At 64.3% G+C, this 21,280-nt stretch overlaps 3 protein-coding genes across 4 annotated transcripts; all 3 read right to left on the bottom strand.

Moving 5' to 3' along the window:
* Positions 1 to 503: 503 nt before the first annotated feature.
* On the bottom strand, positions 504 to 3,352 carry LOC119093578 (tectonin beta-propeller repeat-containing protein 2). Of its 2 annotated transcripts, XM_037216552.1 has the most exons (3): positions 3,324 to 3,352; positions 1,472 to 1,721; positions 504 to 1,190 (listed from the first exon to the last, which is right to left on the bottom strand). In XM_037216552.1, the coding sequence occupies exons 2-3, from the start codon at positions 1,632 to 1,634 to the stop codon at positions 1,039 to 1,041; spliced, it is 315 nt and encodes a 104-aa protein (XP_037072447.1). In that variant the 5' UTR covers positions 1,635 to 1,721; positions 3,324 to 3,352; the 3' UTR covers positions 504 to 1,038. The 2 variants fall into 2 exon arrangements, with proteins under 2 accessions (XP_037072447.1, XP_037072445.1); XM_037216550.1 differs by lacking the exon at positions 3,324 to 3,352 and having other exon boundaries at positions 1,472 to 1,824.
* Positions 3,353 to 4,362: 1,010 nt separating this feature from the next.
* Positions 4,363 to 6,897, bottom strand: LOC119093640 (tectonin beta-propeller repeat-containing protein 2). The gene is made up of 4 exons (XM_037216630.1): positions 6,121 to 6,897; positions 5,295 to 5,446; positions 4,910 to 5,069; positions 4,363 to 4,419 (listed from the first exon to the last, which is right to left on the bottom strand). The coding sequence occupies exons 1-4, from the start codon at positions 6,227 to 6,229 to the stop codon at positions 4,382 to 4,384; spliced, it is 459 nt and encodes a 152-aa protein (XP_037072525.1). The 5' UTR covers positions 6,230 to 6,897; the 3' UTR covers positions 4,363 to 4,381.
* On the bottom strand, positions 6,572 to 17,338 carry LOC119094588 (uncharacterized). The gene is made up of 15 exons (XM_037217651.1): positions 17,243 to 17,338; positions 16,697 to 16,831; positions 15,697 to 15,777; positions 15,103 to 15,234; positions 14,308 to 14,465; positions 13,711 to 13,837; positions 12,660 to 12,701; positions 12,223 to 12,229; positions 11,405 to 11,560; positions 11,038 to 11,075; positions 9,769 to 10,809; positions 8,312 to 8,479; positions 7,619 to 7,755; positions 7,128 to 7,159; positions 6,572 to 6,579 (listed from the first exon to the last, which is right to left on the bottom strand). Exons 1-15 carry the CDS (start codon positions 17,336 to 17,338, stop codon positions 6,572 to 6,574), a joined length of 2,358 nt encoding a protein of 785 aa, XP_037073546.1.
* Positions 17,339 to 21,280: the final 3,942 nt, after the last annotated feature.

Consider the following 21,280-nt stretch of genomic DNA (forward strand, 5'->3'; position numbering starts at 1 on the left):
TACCTCGGTCCGAGGCACTCTCCAGCACCGTGTCACTGGCTGTACCTCGGTCCGAGGCGCCCTCCAGCACCGTTTCACTGGCTGGACCTCGGTCCGAGGCGCTCTCCAGCGCCGTGTCACTGGCTGGACCTCGGTCCTTGCCGCTCTCCAGCGCCGTGTCACTGGCTGTACCTCGGTCCGAGGCACTCTCCAGTACCATGTCACTGGCTGGACCTCGGTCCGAGGCGCTCTCCAGCGCCGTGTTACTGGCTGTACCTCGGTCCGAGGCGCTCTCCAGCGCCGTGTCACTGGCTGGACCTCGGTCCGAGGTGCTCTCCAGCGCCGTGTCACTGGCTGGACCTCGATCCGAGGCGCTCTCCTGCGCCGTGTCACTGGCTGGACCTCGATCCGAGGCGCTCTCCTGCGCCGTGTCACTCGCTGGACCTCGGTTGGAGGCACTCTCCAGCGCCGCGTCACTCGCTGGACCTCGGTCGGAGGCGTTCCACGGCACACCCCACTTCCGCTCTTGTGTGTATTGGGCATGAATATGGACAGCTGGGCTTACGGGCAGGATACGCAAGAATACAACGTCCCGACGTTACAAGCAATCACGCCGGACTTGACAAGCAATCACAGACTCGATCAGTACCTAAGATCTCGATTAATTCTGGTCCAGCTGTACCCGACGATCGCCCGGTGCCATCCGCGCACCGCAACACCTTTGGGGGCTCGCGTGATATACACGAAAACTTCTTCCCTGAAACGGCGGCTCCCGCGGCTCGCACGAGTCGCGGCACTCCAAACGTATCAAAACGCACTCCGACAGGTCGGCCTCCTTAATTATTGTCGCTTATAAAACGCATCTGGGAACGCCCACCATTCACAGCACACGACCGTCAGGCGCAGTTTACGTACCAACGGGTTATGCACGGTACAGACAACAGGCGCAAACAGATCCATGACACGCGCAAGTGCGTCGCCGCCACGGACAGGCGCCGCTGACAATGTCCAGCCTGCTGCGGCCTTGCGGGCCAGCGAGTCAGTCAGTCAGTCAGTCAGTCAGCAGGTGACCAGCTCCCAGTCGCGGTCCTCAGCGTCGGCGGCGCCGGGCTGGACCTGAGGCCGCACTGGCTGGCCGGGCCTCAGCCACAGGTCGTGCAGTGTGTAGAGGCCGCCCGCGTGGACCACCCACAGCTCGCCGCTCACCGACGCTGCGGCACGGGCCAGCAGAGGTCAGGAGGAGGGGAGGGGGGGGGGGGGGGCGTCGCCGCCTGCTCGGCCGTACCCGGCGATGCTGGCGCACGCGAAGCCGAGGCAAACACCGGCCGGCCGGCGTCGGCTGAGCACACCGGCGCGGGACCGCGGTCCTGAGCTGGAGCTGGCCACGCCAGCCGCAAACCCAACTACGCCACCTAGTACAGGGCAAACCCGCGACCTCACGCGGCCGCCGTCCGACAGGCCAGGGTGCTGTCGTCGAGCGGTGGCGCCTCACCTGATACGTGTCGGGTGGAGCCGGGCACGCGGCACCACTGCTGGCCGGCCTCCAGCCAGCGGTGCACAGCGCCGCTGGAGGCGCGTCCCCAGACGGCGCCGGGCGCCAGCGCCAGCTGCGCCGCCGCCAGTCCGGTCGCCGGCTCCCAGTGCGTGCCGACCATGGGCTGCTGGTGGACGCCGCAGCGGCGCCACGGCACGCCGGCAGAGTCCAGCGCCCAGACCGGCTGGTCGGCCGGCCCCACGGCCACCTGGTACACAGACACGCCCGTCACGGCAACCGACCGTTACGGCGGCTGGCTGTCACCAGCCCGTCACAGACCATGCAGACAGGCACGGCCACACGCAAGCATGGCGCACCAGGCAGCCCCGTGATGCCGGTTACTGCGGTCACGACAGGCGACTTGCACATCTCTTCCCCGCCTCACGGCGCTGCTGGACTGCGTCCCTGGACCGGACCCCGTGCAGCCCCAGCCAGCTCGGCGCACTCTACGGAGCACTCCAGGCCCCCTGGCCGACGCGTGGCCGCTGGAGGGCAGCGTGCCACGAGCGCGGCAGGCCCCGCCGCGGTCAGGCGCGTGACCGCTGGACGGCAGCGTGCCACGAGCGCGGTAGGCCCCGCCGCGGGCCGGCGCCGGACACCACCACCGACTTCCAGCGGCGGCGGCGCGGCGCCGCAGGGCGGAGGACCGGCCTCGGACACACCGGCGGCGCGCTGCCGAACGGAGCAGGCGGAGAGGAGCGGCGGACGGGCACACGGCGACGCTAGAGGCGCGGCAGGAGGGCCTGCCGGCCGGCCGGACCAGCACCACAGGGCACAGCGACGGAGGAGACGGCCAATAACATCGGCCACAGACAACTGAGGCTGGACGACAGACAACTGAGGCCGAACGGCAGACAACTGAGAACGGACGACAGACAACTGAGGCTGGACAGCAGACAACTGGGAACGGACGACAGACAACTGAGACCGGACGACAGACAGCTGAGGCCGGACGGCAGACAACTGGGAACGGACGACAGACAGCTGGGGCCGGACGAATGACAACTGAAACCGGACGGCAGAACTGTGACCGGACGACTGAGACGACTAGACGACTGAGACAGGACGATAACTGGAAACGGACGACAGACAACTGCGACCGGCGGACGGCAGAACTGTAACCGGACGACAAACAACTGACACCAGACGTCCGACGAATGAGGCCGGACAGCAGACGAGCGACAGTGAACGGCTGGCGATATCACCTGGCCGATCAGGTCCAGTCGGGCAGACCACTAGGCCGAACTCACCAACGTCTGGCGACGACGGTGCGAAACCAATCGTCAAATGAAATCAAATGAAATCAAAGACCATCGAACAAGGGTGGAGTGGGCTGACCTCACAATACAGACATTTCAGGTACCTGTTCAAACAATGGCAATGAGGCAAGGTGGCAATGGTGAGAAGGGCGGCAAGAATTTGCCAATAATAACAGGCCCATTACAATCAGCTACGTCGACGAGCTGTTCATTGTTATCTCCAAATCCTGTTGCTCAGATTGTGAGGATATACCACTTGGCAGTCAGTCACTTGAGGCCACCATTAAGAGGTGAATACAGCGATCAATAGCAATGTAAACATATTGGAAGGAGCGCACACACCAGTCAAACAAAATTCACAGCCACGCAATGACGCCATTCGTGTCCACACTAAACCTTAATCACACCGTTATACCACTGTTTACACATGAACTCGGGGCCAGTCACAGCGCAAAGTCATTTCAGTCTGATAATTCGCGGGCAATTGTCCGATTTAATCCACACCTGAAGACATGTGGTTGTACTGGCTACCAGACCGTGAATATGCTCACACGTCAAGACGGTAGGTTCAACCTCCTCACACAATTGCCCTATTACTGCGAGCGGGACGCTGACTGTAAAGCCCTGTCTCGCGCTGCACCGTCACGGCTGAGCGGCCGCGCGCGCGGTCCGGGCAGACCGCCCCGCCAGGCGGCCGGGCCGGGCGGGGCGGGGCGGGGAGACTGACCTGCACGAATCGGACGGCGGCGGGCGGGTCGAGCGTGACCCACGCCGGCTGCAGACCGGCCGGCGAGCGGCGCGCCACCGTCGGCCCCAGCCGCACCAGCACTCGGCCAGCCGCGTCACACGCCCACACAGACTGGGCGCCCACCGACAGCTGCGTCAGCCGACACCCGTCTGAGGGTGATACGGTGACGTCACACGCCCACACAGACTGGGCGCCCACCGACAGCTGTGTCAGCCGACACCCGTCTGGGGGTGATACGGTGACGTCACACGCCCACACAGACTGGGCGCCCACCGACAGCTGCGTCAGCCGACACCCGTCTGAGGGTGATACGGTGACGTCACACGCCCACACAGACTGGGCGCCCACCGACAGCTGCGTCAGCCGACACTGGTCTGAGGGCGACACACTGACGTCACACGCCCACACAGACTGGACGCCCACCGACAGCTGCGTCAGCCGACACCCGTCTGAGGGTGATACGGTGACGTCACACGCCCACACAGACTGGGCGCCCACCGACAGCTGCGTCAGCCGACACCCGTCTGAGGGTGATAAGGTGACGTCACACGCCCACACAGACTGGGCGCCCACCGACAGCTGCGTCAGCCGACACCCGTCTGAGGGCGACACACTGACGTCACACGCCCACACAGACTGGACGCCCACCGACAGCTGCGTCAGCCGACACCCGTCTGAGGGTGATACGGTGACGTCACACGCTCACACAGACTGGGCGCCCACCGACAGCTGCGTCAGCCGACACCCGTCTGAGGGTGATACGGTGACGTCACACGCCCACACAGACTGGACGCCCACCGACAGCTGCGTCAGCCGACACCCGTCTGAGGGTGATACGGTGACGTCACACGCCCACACAGACTAGGCGCCCACCGACAGCTGCGTCAGCCGACACCCGTCTGAGGGTGATACGGTGACGTCACACGCTCACACAGACCGGGCGTACCCACGGAGTCAGAGCATGGTGCTATCATAACTCAGCTAATGCAAAGTAGATAGAAAAAACGACACTGTGAGTCTGTAAGCAGATATCCAGTCTTACGAGCGTGCCTTCCTCTCTTCTGGCGGGGGTAATCACGGTGAGTAGCAGCGCACCGCACGACGGCGCATAAACCACAGCCTTAAACACCCCGCTAGCAACGGACACAGATCATCGCCGCGAGCTGAGCAGCGGGCGGCGCGGGGCTCCGAACGGGTACCACGTGACCCTGACCGAGGCACGGCTGGCGTCGCTCGACAGCGCCGGCTAACCGGCCGGGCGTGCGGCGGCGGCGGCGGCGGCGGCTCGACACACCGCCGGCCGATCACACCGGCCACCTGGCGCGGCGGGACGCGCACGCTAGGCCAGGCCGGTCCACCGCCGGGCCGGCCGGCTCAGCTACCACTCACCGATCTGCATGAGGTCGAGCTGCACCCAGGCTGTGCCGCGCGCGCTCTGCTCCACCCCCTCGCGGACGAACAGACGGCCGTTCGTGGTCAGCAGCCAGAGCGTGCCGGGCGCGGCCGACACACTCTGCACATGACAGCCCCTCTCGGGCAGCGGCACCACCTGGCGGCGGCACGGCGTCAGCTGGCCGGCGCGCGACGGCCACACACGCACAGCACAGTCAGTACAGCCAGCCACCGGGCGCCCGGCGCTGGTCAACACCGGCGCACGGCTGGTGCGCGCCGGCCAATACTGGCGAGTTGCGACACAACACACGCCGCCACCCGTGGTCTGTCGTGTGACGGTGCCGGCTGCGGCTGGGGTCGGCAGCCGCCGGCGGCGCCTCACCTGAAGGTCACCGTCGTGTCCACCGCCGCCGTACAGCTGACCCTTCGCGGAGAGGGCCCAGAGCTGGCCGCGGCGTCGGTACAGGCCGCCGGCGTGCACCTCTGCCCAGGCCACCTCCGGGCCGCGCGGCGTGAACTGCTCCCACCGCACGCCTGCCGGAGACGCGCCATCCCAGTCAGCTGGCCCAGTCAGCGGCGCTAGTCGAGTCCCCGGCCCACCAACACACGACCAGAGCACCGGCCGGTCAGACACGGCGCCGCCAGACCACTGGCCGGTCAGACACGGCGCCGCCAGACCACTGGCCGGTCAGACACGGCGCCGCCAGGCCCCCGGCCGGTCAGACACGGCGCCGCCAGAGCACCGGCCGGTCAGACACGGCGCCGCCAGACCACTGGCCGGTCAGACACGGCGCGGCCAGAGCACCGGCCGGTCAGACAGAGCGCGGCCAGAGCACCGGCCGGTGCGCCGCCAGACCACTGGCCGGTCAGACAGAGCGCGGCCAGAGCACCGGCCGGTCAGACACGGCGCCGCCAGAGCACCGGCCGGTCAGACACGGCGCCGCCAGAGCACCGGCCGGTCAGACACGGCGCCGCCAGAGCACCGGGCGCGCCGGTTCACACAACGCGAACAACACTGACCAAGCCACTGGCGATCGGAAATGGACGGTCTATCTTCCGAACAAGCGCAGGGTACGTCCCAACACATGCGTGCGTTGAATTTGCTACCATAAAACACGCAGACGTCCATTTGGGCCTGAAGGCGCGCGTGCCAGGTGCCGACGGGACCCACCAGCCCCGCGGTGGGCTGCGCCGGAGGGCGGTCTCACCCAGCACGCCGCGCCGGTTGGTCATGACGTTCATGATGCCCGGCTCAGCGAACCAGGCCGCGTCAGCCTCCACGGCCAGGCTGGGGCGCAGCGCGGCGCCGGCCGCCATCACCGCCACCTGGCGGCCGCTGGGGACGGCGTCGCCTGCGCAGGCCCAGCACCTGCCGCCCCGACAGCAACCGGCGCGCGCGAGTTAGACAAGCTACTTATACAAGATACAGCACGACATGCCGGTCAGCCCGATCCGAATAAGTGTTAGCACATGTGACGGTCGATCAGTGCAAGCGTTCGCTTCAGGTAAGTGAGTCACATACGTCACCAAATCATCAACAGCGGCCTAGCCAGCGCCGGTGCCACTGACAGATACGGGCGGCTCCACTACACTCGACGGGAGTGATCTCGCTGAGGGAACAAAGTCCAATGTCGCCTCGCGTGACATCAGACGTGAACATCAGCACACTGAATACCCGAGGGTCGGGCTGAGCGTTTGATGGCGGGAGCGTGGCGATCCCGGCCCACGTCTGTTGTCGGCTGCTGTTCATCGACGCCCATGCGACGGTGCCGGTGTATCATGTCTGTTGCAGTGGTCTGCGCGACGTGTCTGCTGTGATGCTCCCGCACGGTGCCTGCAGCAGTGTTGCATGTGTTGTATCTGTTGTGTCGTACAATAACCTCGGCACGTCTGACGTATCGTCTGTACCGCGTCAGCTGCCATGGTGTCGTGCAAACGACAGATCCGCGTGTTCGCCGTGTCGCGCCCTGAGCGCCCTGCGTCGGCGGGGTGGACCGCCACCAGCGGCGCCGCCGCGGCGCAGCGCCGCGCGCCGACTGACCCGCCTCCAGACGCCGTCCATGCCGCGCGGCAGCGCCGCCGTCACGCCCGTCATCACGTACAGGCGGCCGCGCTCGTCGGCCAGCCAGGCCGCCTCGCCGGCGGTCAGGTAGGCGGCGCGCGCCACCAGCGGCCCGGCCGGCACCGGCTCCCAGCCGAAGCCGGCCAGCTGGGCCCGGCTGACGCCCACCCGCCAGAGCAGGCCGCCTGCAGCACCGGCCGGCCGCCGTCAGTGCACGCGCTCGCACGCTCACACAACACGTGTCGGGCGCCGACGCAGACCGCGAGCCGCCCGCCGCGGGGGCGATCAGCTGCTGGGCAGCGAGCCCGCATCGGCCACGCTAATGGCAAGGTCTTTTCGTCTTTTAGTGTATGACACATAATGTACGACAATAACAGGTAGAATAATCGCTTGACATCGGACGCTTCGAGGTCATAGAGACCGCAATCATCGTGGACACGCACCCCAGCCTACTTGCGAGAAATACCCGGATACTGACAAGTATTTCCGAGCATGCAGAACTTACATCTGCGCACTGTGGCATGATCTCGCCAGCTCACATGATACACTTCGGGCGAGGGTCAGCCCGGCAGTCACAAATGGCTCTCGGGCCGTAGCTTACAGCTCCGCGTGCGGCCGGTGCCGGCGACAAAGCTGGGACGCACCTTTGGCGGTGACGGCCCATACCACGCCCCGTCTGGCGGCCTACGTGGATGATCTGGTCCGGAGCGTCCACGGCGTGCTCCGGAGACGCACAGCGGTGGGCCGACAGGTCCCGCTGTACAAACAGCTTCCCACCGCGCTGAAACAGCAGACCCCGCTGTACAAACAGCGGACCCAGCTGCCGAAACAGCGGACCTGACTGCGAAAACAGCGGACCTCGCTGCACAAACACCTTCCCAACGCGCTGAAACAGCAGACCCCCGCAGCACAAACAGAGTACCTCGCTGTCTAAACAACACACCCGCTGCAACAACAGCAGGTCCCCCGCACAAGGAGCTCCTCAACGCGCTGAAACAGCAGACCTCGCTGCACAAACAGCAGACCTCGCTGCAACAACAGCAGGTCCCGCCGAATTAACAGCTTCCCAACGCGCTGAAACAGCAGAACTCATTATACAAACAGCAGACCTAGTTACCAAAACGAACAGCACACCCCAATGCACACACAGCACATCCCGCTACACAAACAGCTTTCGCGCCTGGCCGCGCTGTCAAACAGCACGCTCACGCTTGATGAACCGCTCTCTGCCTCGTGGCATATCGTGGTCACGCTGCTCACACAGAATTACAGCCTATCACCACACGCCAGCCGTTGCAGTCGTCCCACCATGGCACCAAACGGCCTCATGGCCTCACCTTGATGTACCAGACGGCGGTGGAGTCGGCGGCCAGCTGGAGCACATCTCTGGCGGCCCGGACCCAGTGCGACCCGCGCGGCCGGTCCGGCTCCGGGTCGGCGAGTGCGTAGGCCACGCCAGCCGCATCCAGCCGCCACACCCGGCGGCCGTCGCAGGACACGGACACCTGCCGCCGGCAGGTGTCAGCGGCGCAGGCAGACGACAGCGGGAGACACACACAGACGTGGGACACGGACACCTGCCGCCGGCAGTGTCAGCGGCGCAGACAGACGACAGCGGGAGACACACACAGACGTGGGGCACGGACACCTGCCGCCGGCGGTGTCAGCGGCGCAGACAGACGACGGCGGGCGACACACACACACACACACAGACGTGGGGCACGGACACCTGCCGCCGGCAGTGTCAGCGGCGCCGGCAGACGACGGCGGGCGACACACACACCACACACACACACACACAGACGTGGGACACGGACACCTGCCGCCGGCGGTGTCAGCGGCGCCGGCAGACGACAGCGGGCGACACACACAGACGTGGGGCACGGACACCTGCCGCCGGCGGTGTCAGCGGCGCCGGCAGACGACAGCGGGCGACACACACACACACACACACAGACGTGGGACGCGGACACCTGCCGCCGGCAGTGTCAGCGGCGCCGGCAGACGACGGCGGGCGACACACACACACACACACACACAGACGTGGGACACGGACACCTGCCGCCGGCGGTGTCAGCGGCGCAGGCAGACGACGGCGGGCGACACACACACACACACACAGACGTGGGGCACGGACACCCTGCCGCCGGCGGTGTCAGCGGCGCAGGCAGACGACGGCGGGCGACACACACACACACACACACACAGACGTGGGGCACGGACACCTGCCGCCGGCGGTGTCAGCGGCGCCGGCGGACGATAGCGGGCGACACACACACCCACGACGGCGAGAACATGCCACACATCCGGGGAGACTCAGGCGGCGATGGGGATCTCGAGTCAATGACTAGAGCAGCGCTACAGCAGGAACCGTCAAATGTAATGCACGTCCTCGAGACTTCATATGACCAGGAAAGTTTTGGAGCTCCTGCTTTTCAGCCTTTTGAGTTCCTATGGCGACTCGTGACCATGCACGCTGTCTGAAACGCCGGGTATTCTCATCATTGATCCTAATGATCGCTGAACGTCGTAGTTTAACCAGCATCTCTTACCACCTTAACGTCGGATATTTTACACTTGAAAACTCATAACCCCTCACTACCCTGCCAGCCCTTCCTAGCTTCAAGGGCTCTGACCAACGGGCGCATGGCACTGACATCCAGCAGCGGCCGTGGCCCGCCCCCTGACCGGCCCCGGTGGCCCAGCCGTGCGCGGTCGGCGTCACCTCGAGCCTCGGCGTCGTGCGGTGGGAGCGGGCGCCGCAGCCCACCGCCTGGCCCCCTGACCGACTGACCTGACAGGCTGTGTAATCGAGCTGCTCCCAGGCGGCCGGGCCGCCCGCTGGCGAGCAGAACACGCGGCCGTCCGGGTCCGTGACCACCACGTACGAGCAGCAGGCGGCCAGCGTCATCACGAACGACGGCGCCAGCTGGCGGTCCCAGGGTCGCCAGTCGGCCGGCGCTGACTCCGACTCTGACTCCGGTTCCGGCGTTGGCCCCAACTCCGACTCCTGCGGGCTGGCCGGCCGGACGATGGCCGCCGCGCGCCGCGGCTCGCCCGTCTCGCTGTCGGCGCTCGCCGGCCGAGGCGGCGCCGGCGGCGGCGGCGGCGCCACCTCTGCCGCCTTCTCGCCGAACGCGAACAGACTGTGGAAGCTGGGGGCGGCAGGCGGCGACTGCTCGCCACGCCGCGGCCCGTCCGCCGCCGAGTCGTCTCGGGCGTCCTCGGCGGCGGCCGCCGCTGCCGCAGCGATACCGAACAGGTCCCGGTAATGGCCAACACCCGGCGACGGCGGCGACGGCGAGGAAGAGGATCCCACCGACAGCGGCGGCGGGGGCGGCGGGGGCGGGGGCGATGATGGCGCCGGCGCCGGCGGAGACAGGTCGTCCAGGCCGAGCAGCACCGCCAAGCGTCGCTCCTTGTCGCGCCGCTCCTCCTCTAACACAGAGTCCGATTTGTGTAGCGACGGCCGCACCTCGCTCGGGTAGAACTGCGTGAAGTCCAGCGGGCCGGAGGGCACCGGCGCCAAACCGCCCTCCTCCGAGCGCCGCTCACTCAACGGCCGCTCCTCGGTCTGCCTCCCCTCCCCCGCAGCCTTCTCCGCCGACACCTCTGCTATCGGAGCCTCATCCACCACTGGCTCGCTGTCTGGACGTTCGCCGGTCCGCCGTCGCTCGTCCTCCGGGTGCCCCGTCGTCCGCTGCTCGTCCGCCTGCCGCCGCTGGTCCGTCGCTGGCTCGTCTGGCCGCGGCCGCTCGCACGGTGGCTCGCTGAACTGGCGCGGACCGGTCTGGCCTCGGTCGGAGCCGGGCGGCACGTGCTCGGCCGCCGTCGCCTCGCCGCCCAGAGAGACGGTGTCGAGGGCGGGCGCGGGCCCGGCGCGGCCGCGGCGGCCCGGCCGGCGCCTGCGCACCGGCCGCGCCACCGGCTCGCCGTCGGCGGCCGCCGGCTGCTGGCCGGCGCCGGCGGCGGGCCGCACGTCCGGCGAGGACGAGGCGCTGCCCATGGCCGGCCGCGGCGCGCGCTCCCGCGGCGAGGAGGCGCCGCCCAGCCGGCCGGCCACCAGCGAGCCGACGCGGGACGTCAACGACGAGACGGCCTCTGCCGAACGGCAGGACAGCGTCACACGACGCTCGCCACACACGCGCGCGCCGGACAGGGCGCTGCCCCGCACGTGTGGCAGCGCCCTGTCCGGAAGACTACCGCTCATACTAACGTCCGGAAGACTGCCACTAACGGCACGTAACGGAGAGTCTGCGACTCAAAACAGTCCCACATTTCGCTAGCAGCCAGGTAAGCGACACACAGCAATCTGCTATAAAACCCGAATCACCGGCGAGCACCAAGCAACATCACACTTCCAATGCACTGGCGGTTAACGGGGGTGATCGTGGAGCAGCGGGCGTTTCGTGGCTGGCACAGTCGCGTACCGGCTTTGCTGGAGAGGGCGTCGAAAAGGCCGACCTTGTCCAGCTGGCCGGTCACACTGCTGATGAGGGTCCTGACCTGGGCCACCGGTACGGCCGACCTCAGGTCCTGCATCACCTCATCCAGGCTCAGGTCGCCGTTCGCCAGCTTAAGGTTCTCTGGAAAACACCGCGGCATACCTGACGCGCACACAAACCGGAGGGTTGCAACTGTGTTCACCGATTAATTTGTGTAATTGTAAGTTGTTGTGGGTTGTCTTAAAAGTCTGCCTCATGGCCGAATCATCTCCTTCACCTCCAACGGCTACAAACAAGTTGCTGATCCCTCCCCGTTAGCGACGGTCAACACAGACGGGTGACGCCACCCGACCGCCGTGGCGCGTGTCCCTGACTGAGGTGTAACGTCACCCAGCCACCGTGGTACGTGTCCCTGACTGAGGTGTAGCGTCACCCGGCCGCCGTGGCACGTATCCCTGACTGAGATATGACGCCACTCGGCCGCCATGGCACGGCCCATGACTGAGCTATGACGCCACTCGGCCGCCGTTACGCGTGCCCCTGAGGTGTGACGTCACCTGGCCGCCGTGAAGCATGTCCCTGACAGAAGCATGACGTCACCCGGCTGCCGTGGTGTCCCTGACTGAGGTATAACGTCACCGGGCCGCCGTGGCGCCTGTCCCTGACTAACCGCACACAGCCGGGTGGTTGTCGGGCGTCAGGGCCAGCCGGACCAGCCGCCGGCCGGAGCAGAGCACCCACAGCGCGCCGCCGGCAGCGGCCACGTCCAGCACGGCCGGCAGCCGGTCACAGCGCCAGCGCACCTCCCACCTGGTGACACGGCAACAGCGATAGCGACGCGGACGGCGGCACACACAGAGCGGGCGGGGCGCCCGGAGCGCCCCCCGCGGAGGACCCCGCTATCGGTGCTCAGCACGGCGGCGCTGTCCTCACCAAAGCCGATCGCACCAATGAACGCCGGGCTTATTGCCCTTATCGTGGCCGGCGCCAAGAGCGCCGCGCCGACAGCTGTTTCAGTCGTCTGACCGTGGTGCTAGATCTGGAAGCGAGCTGTGTGCTCAGCTATGGCCGTCACGCTGCGCGCACGCCGACATAACGAGAATGTGACGCAGAGCCCGCCTCACCGAACCACGTCCACGACCAGCAGGCAGCGCTCGTCGTACAGCAGAACAGCGCCGGGCCAGAGCGGAAGCAGTCGGCCGGGGTCGGGGCCGGCGGGCCCGGCGGGCGGCGGCGTCACCGGGTACAGCAGCTCCACAGGCTCGCACGTCTCCAGCGTCGGCTGCACACGGCCGCCCGGTTAGACCCACGCCAAGCTCAGCAGCGTCTGACCCAGCTCCCTACAGCCGGCGCAAGGTCATACGCGTGCCGGCGGCCGCTGGCGACGGGCCAGACAGGCAATGCTGCCGTGAAATGAGCTGCACGACACCGCTCATGGTCCGCACCCTGCTTTACCGTCATGAAGCGAGACGGAAGATGCCGCACGTTAAATTGAGTGTGCCGCAGGTGTATCGGGTGTGAACTGCAATGGCTATCTTGAAGATCATTTGGTGCAGCTCACAGTTTGCCCTTTTAAAGACTTAAACATAGATTTTGGGCTACCCTCTAGATTCTGAGCCCTCTAGATTCTGGGCTTAACACCCGCGAAGATGGACAGACTACTTCGGGGAGGCTATTACATGGTCACCCACGCATCCACGACGTCATAGAAACGTCATTCAAATCCTGCCAGTCCATTAGCCATGCGGCGATCTAGGCCAAAACTAGAATTGTCGGGTCGTTCATACGCGGCGTTTACGAGTACCATCTCCAAATATAACGACCGTCCATTGGCTCTCGATCAATGTTGTGCGAGGCACCATAACGAGATCAAGCAATGACGTATGGAGGAGCATATTTACTTAAAAGAGAAATGGTGTCATCTGGAGCAGTCTTTTCCACTTAAAAATACACTAACAGTTATAAGTGAGGTTACTTAGCCATATCTGATGTATGTCTCAATACCTTCAAATGTGGAACATTCTCTTTAAGGTCTTCTGTGAGCATGACTTGCTACCTTGAAACTTATTTGCTAACAATGGCGCAAACCGCGACCGCATAAAACAGGCACTTTGACGGTAAAATCATTTAACTATCCCGGACTTAAACTCCACTCCACTCAACATGAAGCTAAATGAGCGTCCTTCTATCCCAACGTCAGCCTGCTAGCATCGCCAGCTGTGTACAGCGGACGCCGCGGCTCTTCGGCAGAGTTGGGCCGTCGCCGACGCAGGCGGAGGTCGGTCACTGACCCGCAGCGAGACGGTGGAGAGGACCCGGCCGTCCAGACCGGCGGTGACCACCTTGAGCGAGGGTCGCGCCGCCAGCACCGACACGCCGCCCTCCTCCTCCACGAAGCAGGCGCCCAGGTCAGCCGGGCTGCGGCACACGGCTCGGCCGGTCAGCGGCGCCGGCCCGGTTATCATCCAGCGCGTCAAAGCCGGTGAGAAGGTACTCGGTGGCTGCGCGGGGCAGAACACGGCTGAAGGCGACGAGCGCAGCGGCGCATCAGGCCACGCTGGAAATGACCGAATCAACACGGCAACGAATGCTCTGTACCATTCTAAAAAGATCGGCTGCGCTTTGCTTGAGACTGACACAATCACCGGTCACTGAACCCTACATCATATGACCATGAAACGAGCGGTCTTTTCTCGCGCTAGAGACAATGTCAACGCCTAAATCGTCCCTAGCACTAATGCCTGCCAGTGAGAAATCAGCGTATAGAGCCCGGCCATCTGTCTGCAAAGGAGGCAACAGCCGCCGGTGCTGCTGACCCATACGGGACGGGGAGACGGTCAGAGGGCAATGACCGCTGAGAGGCCGGGACACGGCCAGAGGACACTGACCTCTTGCGGGGCTTGGAGCCGACCTGGCAGGGCTGTCCGTCGGGCCATTTCAGCAGACAGGAGCGCGCCCTGGTGGCCACCAGCAGAGTCTGGCGGCTGTACTGCAGCTGTACCACCGGCGCCGGCTCCGTCATTACCACCCTGGACGTCACCGCCTCCTGCAGATCGACCAGCGTCAGGCGGCACAGCACAGCACAGCACAGCACAGCACAGCACAGCACAGTCAGGCACAGCACGCCGCGACGGCAGGCCACGATACACCGATCCGGACACACAGCAGGGACGGCTGAGCACAACATGGTCGAACCCAGCTGGGGTCAGTGGGACATGATGGGGAACATGGCAAGGCAGCAGGGCACAGGGGGCGGTGGACAAGGCACAACAGGACACAGAACACAGGATGCGGGTACACAGCACAGCAGAACACGGGGCAGGGGTACATGGTACGACAGGACACAGGGCGGGGGTGCACGGCACAACAGAACACAGGTCATGGGTGCACAATACAACAGGAGACAGGGCCGGGGTACATGGCACAACGGGAAACAGGGCGGGGTACACGGCCGGAGACCGAGCTGGGATGCAGCAAGACACAGGGCAGGGATCAGAAGGCACATAGAGACACGGGATAACACAGCGGGGAGTAAGGGACATTATCGGGCACGGGCTACCGCAACCGAGTGGACGCCGCTCGTCGGTAGATGGCCGGCCATGCGTGACTGGCAGGTCTGTATCGGCCGGTCCCGCCCCAAGTCGAGACTTCCTGTCGCCGCTGCTCGGGGCGGTGCCACTCACAGCCACGTAATCGATCTCGGTGACCACGACGGCGCCGGCCTCGTCGCCGCTGAAGAGGCGCGCCGCGTTCTGGCTCCAGCAAAGGGCGCTGACGGGCGCCCGGTGCTCGCCCTGCACGCCGAACTGCAGCCGCTGGCGGAGCGGGTACGACAGGTCCGGTCAGCCGTGGCCGCCCGCGGCGCCAGGTCAGGTCAGCAGCAGAGAAGGCCCCGCTCCTGAGGTCCCCGCTCCTGACCCCCTGCACACTCACCCACCCGAGCGCGCGCGCACACACCACACACACGCGCACGCACGCACGCACGCACGCACGCACGCACGCACGTACGCACACACACACGACACGCACGCACGCACGCACGCACGCACGCACGCACGCACGCACGCACACACACACACACACACACACACACACACACACACACACACACACACACACACACACACACACACACACACACACACACACACACACACACACACACACACACACACACACACACACACGCGTACGCGCGCGCGCACGCACGCTAGCCACCAGAACCGCCCACCAGCGGGGCTGCGGCGCCGCTCGGGCCGGCAGCGGACGCGGCGCACCTTCTTCATGTTGCTCTCGGTGATGCGGACGTACTCGGGCACGTCGCCGCGCGCCAGCCGCGGCACCAGGAACAGGCTCAGCTCGCCGGACCGGTGGCCGGCGGCCAGCAGGTGGTCGGCCGAGGTGACGGCGCTCACGCAGCAGACCGGGTTCAGCTGGCCCTGCGCGGCGCGCGGCGCGCGGCGGATCAGAGGCGGCCACACACCCGGCCGCAGATCGAGGCGAGCCAGGTCAGCCGGCCAGCGCCAGGGCCATTGTTTAACATTCCCCAACACTATGATGGAGGTGACATAATGTGCCACGGCAAGACAATGTCTTTCATGGTCCTTCTAGTAAAAAGAGATGGAAACAGAGTAATTCCACCAAACAGAATGGCATGGCTCGGCCGTAAATTTACAATGCCGGTAACACGCTCTGCTCAGCAAGGACTTTGAGCCAATCCTGCCAACCAGTTGGCATGCCTCCCATAAAACACCATAAACATGATACTTTTTCCGAGAGCAAGGTCCGATGGCGGTCTGGAGTTTGAGGACACGTAGACCGCAAATAGTCATACAGCGCCCATCTGTTAGTAAAGCCAGATAATTGCGTTCATCTGTTGAAACGGATTTGTGCAATCAGTGTTATACTCCACTCCGATTCATCGATCAGGAGAATCCCTCTACAGGGGTGGACGCTTACGGGTTAGGCTGAAGTGCCCACGGGCCGGGCCCCGGCAGGGACAGGGGCCGAGGCCGGGGCCGGGACCAGGGCAAAGGCAGGGGCAAAGGCAGGGGCACGGGCAGGGCAGGGCAGGGGCAGGGGCAGGGGCAGGGGCAGGGGCAGGGCAGGGGCAAAGACCAGGGCGGGGGTAGGAGCAGGAGCAGGAGCAAGAGCAGAGGCAGGGACAGGAGCACGGGCAGGGACACAGGCAGGGGCAGGGGCACGGGTAAAGACTGGAACAGGGTCAGGGCAGCGGCAGGCGTTGCGCCCCGCCGGCTGACTGACTGACTGACTGACCTCGCGCCGGTAGCGCTCCATACTGCAGCTGTCGCTGTCGTACCAGTAGACGGAACCGGTGTTGGTGCCGAGCAGGATGTGCTGCTCCACGGCTGAGACCGAGGTCAGCTGCAGGTCCCCCGTCACCAGCAGGTTCTTCAGGTCAAATCGCCGGACGTCAACCCACGCACACACACGCGCGCACACACACAAGCGCGGCATGACAGCCCCAGCGCAAACATGACCTCTGCAGCTGGCGCGCACTTGGCGCGCACCAAAACACCAATAATCAATCAGCACGACAGCCTGCCAGGCTGCGCTGCTCGAGTGGTGACCACAAGCCGGGTGACCTGTGCGCATACAAACACTTGGCTCCGTGAGTCGAGGTCGGGCTGGGCTGCCGTCCCTCCGCGGCACGGACGTGCGTCATTACACCGCCGCCGACGAACTAAGGTTGTGCAGGGACGGCGTAAAATGCGCACCTGATCGTTGCTCCCCGTTGTTTGCCAGCTGAGGATCCCAGCCTCCCAAATTACCGTTGGCCCACACGACAGCGCGCACACCCACCTGAAACTTGGCGGGGATCTGCAGCATCAGGTGGTGCAGGGCCGCCCACTCCCGGAGCCGGGGCGTCTCGGCCGTCTTGCCGCCGCCCTCCGCCATGGCGCTGGTCCTCACAGTCATCCTACGCCATCACGCCTGCGGGCGAGCACCGCGTTCGGTCAGACGCAGACTCACACGGCGCCGACTGTGGTCGGCACTAGCCGCTCGCTGCGGCAAACACGCGCTGCACGCCGTACACCGGGATACGCCCGCAGCGTCCTACACCGGCCGCCGCGCGTCGCTCACTGCGCGACACCGGGCGGCGCCGGCCCCGTCTGCGGACACCCGCCGCGCGGCCGACCAGCGGCGGCCGACTGCGCAGTGCAAGCTCGCGCCGGCGCCGGCGTCACCTGACCGGACGACGCGAGCTCGCGTCAGCGGCGCGCCGCTGCGCAGACCGCTCAGAGCGGGGCGGCGTGCACACCGTCGTCACCCGCCGTCGGCCATACCCAGGCGCGTCCCGTGCGGCGGCTCACGACCTTCTGGCTGCCACCAGGCCGTCTGATGCGTCACCGAGCCGACGCCAGCGCCAAAAGCGAGCAGCGGCATGCACAGCCGCCGAGCAGACGGGTTGAGGGGGGGGGGGGGGAGGTCTCGGTCTGCCGAGCGCGACCAGTTCTTCGGCGCGGGACCTCCAGAGACCAGGTGTTCCTATCGTTGCGCATGCCTTAGCCAGCAAGTGCTGGAGTCGGCCGACCCCATCCGGCCGCCAGGCGCCGCATCTGGGATTTCCCGGACCCGAACGTGACGCGAAGGGTTCCCACAGCACTGCCTAGCACTCAGAGCTTTGCTCGGTACACGCCCAATGCAATCGACCAGACTTCTGAGCGCAGAGACCGAAACTGCTCTGTCCGCTCCCGGCCAACCCTAGATTAAATCGGATTATTTCATGGAACGCCTTCATATGAATTCTGAACATGAACACCTGTGAACAAAGCAGGCGGTTTAACGTGCCAGCCTCAGGTCAAGTGGCGGACGTGTTCTCCTCACGAATGAACAGCCCTCCGGCCAGTGCCGCGCACCCGCACAGTTAGGGAATGATGACATGAACAGTCCGCTCTCAAGAAGAGCAAGCCCGGCTCATGTCGAGCCGCAGGAGCAGGCCAGGGCAGAGTATTTTCACATCAGGACAGGGAGATTGGACCTTTCTAAAAGCGTACGGTACGCAGCCGTCCAGCGTTTGTGGTTACCAAAAAAGTGTGATATATAACAATACAGATGATTAAAGCAGTTACACGAGTCTTTAAGTGTGATGGAAATAATTGCGTTTTACTGAACGGTTACGTTTCACTGCAAGGAAAAAGGCCGTACAACAGAGAAGGCGTTGAAAAGGATGTGATACCTGTTGTTTTTTTAAAGGATGATTAACAGAAAACAGAAAACGACGCGAATGCGAATTCAGACATGAGTGAACTGGGGATCACATTTGCGTTGAAAAGTAGATAATTTGTTAGTACAGCTGTGAGAACACTGCATGTAGAAAAGAGCCCTTCTTCGGGCCTTATTCTTCGTTGGAGGCGGAAGGGAAGATGAAATATAGCGATATAATGATATTATATTATATTATATATATATATATATATATATATATATATATATATATATATATATAATGCCTATCCAACGACGCATATCTAGTTGGATTTCGATCTTACGTGACCTCACGTGGCTTTACCAGAATGTGCCTTTAAATGTGACGCATCTGTAACTGAGGGGGTTTCGCGTTTATCAACTTGTCAAGCATCTGGCCGACGAAATCAAAATACAACCGGGCACTGATCCGCGTTACCGCGGCCATTCCCTTAACATAGCGTTTCACTGAGACCCGAGAAAGCTACCGGGAAGGGTTCCATGGTATAAGCATTCACGCCACTGACGCCCATTCTCCATGCCTCAGCCCTGGAATGCAGGCCCTCGTGCGCATGCTCGCCCACTCCTGCCCGGCTTCCACTCCCTTAGGCAACACACCCAAATCTGACCATGTATTGACAAACTGGGCACGATCGTAGACGGTCAGTTACAGGCACATCGTACGAATTGTTTGGAGGAAAAACAATCTAGATAACAAAAAATAGCATGTAAAGCGCGACGTATTAACACGGCAGCCCCGAGTCACAGTGCTTACTACTATTGCTGGTAAACACGGTCCAAGATGTGACGCGTCAGCGAAAACATGTTTTAAAATAGTTTAAAAATGCTTGACTCCATCCATGTTCTTTCTGGGCGACCTTTGCCCGCGCGAATAGATGTTTGTCCGTGAATAATAGGTGTTTGTCCGTGAAGGTTTATTATATATAATAATAAATAGATGTTTGTCCGTGAAGTTTGATGTAGCGGAGAAAATTGTGCATACTGTCCAACATCGCCCGGCGCGGAACACGGATCGGGTTTCTGCGCATTAACCTGCTGATAGTAGATAATTTGGCCTTTGCGTGGAACACATCGTGCCTTCATTAACGCGCACCGTGCATGAGCACAGAAGCCTAGCAGAAAATCTCGGGCCCGCACGTTTGTACCATGCCACAAACAACAACTCCGTCTCACTAGACAAAATAACCGCTTGTCGCCCCCGCTGCGAGGTCATCGGAACCGTAGACTGGTCGGTCGTCGCGCTCTGCTCCCGGGTATAGTCCGTCACATCCCTTTCAATCCCCCAACTTCCGTTCAGTTTGTTTTGTTCACCTGTCGTCGGTTTTGTTCGGTCGCCTTTCCACCAGTTGCTATCGTCCTGAAGGCTCACGCGACCGGCCGCGATATTTGGAGCGCGTTTCACCCGGGCCCCCAGTTTTTCCGATGGACAAGCCGCTGTCCTGAACTCGTTCTGGGTCAGTTGCTTACAGCTTGTCAAAGAAGCTGTTTTTCTCCTACAAGCAGGCCGCTTCCCAAACGAGATTCTTGGCACTTCGACGCGCGGCAACGGCGTAAAAAGTCGTCCCGTCCACTGACCCGCTACATGGCTGCAGTCCGACGCCGCGCGTTTCACCGCGCCTTAGCGTGTCACCCAGCTGTCCTGGGTTCTGTCCTGAATGGCGCCCCGCGCATCAGGAGCGCCAGCGCGCCGGCGGAGGGCGCCGCCCGGGCGCCGGCGCCGGCAGCCGGCACCAGTCACCGCCGGCACGACGGCTGGCGTCCGGCGCGCCGGGCCGCGCGCAGAGGCGGCTCCCCTCAGGCGCGGCCGTCCGCCGGTGCGTCCCGGGGGCGCCGCTGGCCGCGGCCGCGCTCAGGCCAGTCTCCTGACCAGGCAGCAGGCGTGCTGCAGCGGCCGGCCGTCGGCGTGCAGCCAGACGGTGCGCGGCGCCTCGTCCAGCACGGCCGCGTCGAACCGGCCGTGCGGCACGTCCAGCCGCGCGGCGGCTGACGGCGCCCGCCCCAGCAGCGGGTAGTGCGCCAGGTGCGAGGAGCGCTTCAGGCCGGCCGCGCAGTCCGGCATCGACGACAGCACCAGCATCGGGTAGGAGAGGTTGCGCAGCGGCGCGCCGTGCACCTGGCCCTCCACCACGGCGCCCCCAGCCTCGCCGTCGCCGCTGAATGCCAGGTTGAGGTGGGCCGCGTCCGGCCGCGCGGCATCCGACAGGCAGACGGCGCGGCCGCGGGCCGCCGCCACCTCCAGCGCCTGCAGCCGCGCCGGCGCCTCCAGCTCCAGCGGCTCGTCGTCCGCGTCGGCGCCCGTCACGCGCTGGTACAGGCTGGTGGTACCGCTGGCCAGCGTGCTGGCGTTGAAGCCCAGCCCATTGGTGACGCCCATGAAGGTGGTGACGGCCAGGCCGCTGAGGACGGTGCCGATGGCGGCGGCGCTCAGCACGGCTATCACCGTCGTCACGCCAATGCCGCTGGCAAACAGCTGTCTGGCGTCCATGGCGCAGGCACTCACACTCGCTGCTGTTCCGGTCTGCTCTGCCTGGAGCGCCTCACTGGACGCGCCCGCCGGCCGGCCGGCCCCTTAAAACGGTGCCCGGTTTTGGCCGGCGGTCCGGTTTTTGTGAACAGGGGCCGCTTTTTCGA

The sequence above is a fragment of the Pollicipes pollicipes genome, unplaced genomic scaffold, assembly GCF_011947565.3.
Source record: "Pollicipes pollicipes isolate AB1234 unplaced genomic scaffold, Ppol_2.1 Scaffold_4002;HRSCAF=4701_pilon_pilon_pilon, whole genome shotgun sequence".
Taxonomy (NCBI): domain Eukaryota; kingdom Metazoa; phylum Arthropoda; class Thecostraca; order Pollicipedomorpha; family Pollicipedidae; genus Pollicipes; species Pollicipes pollicipes.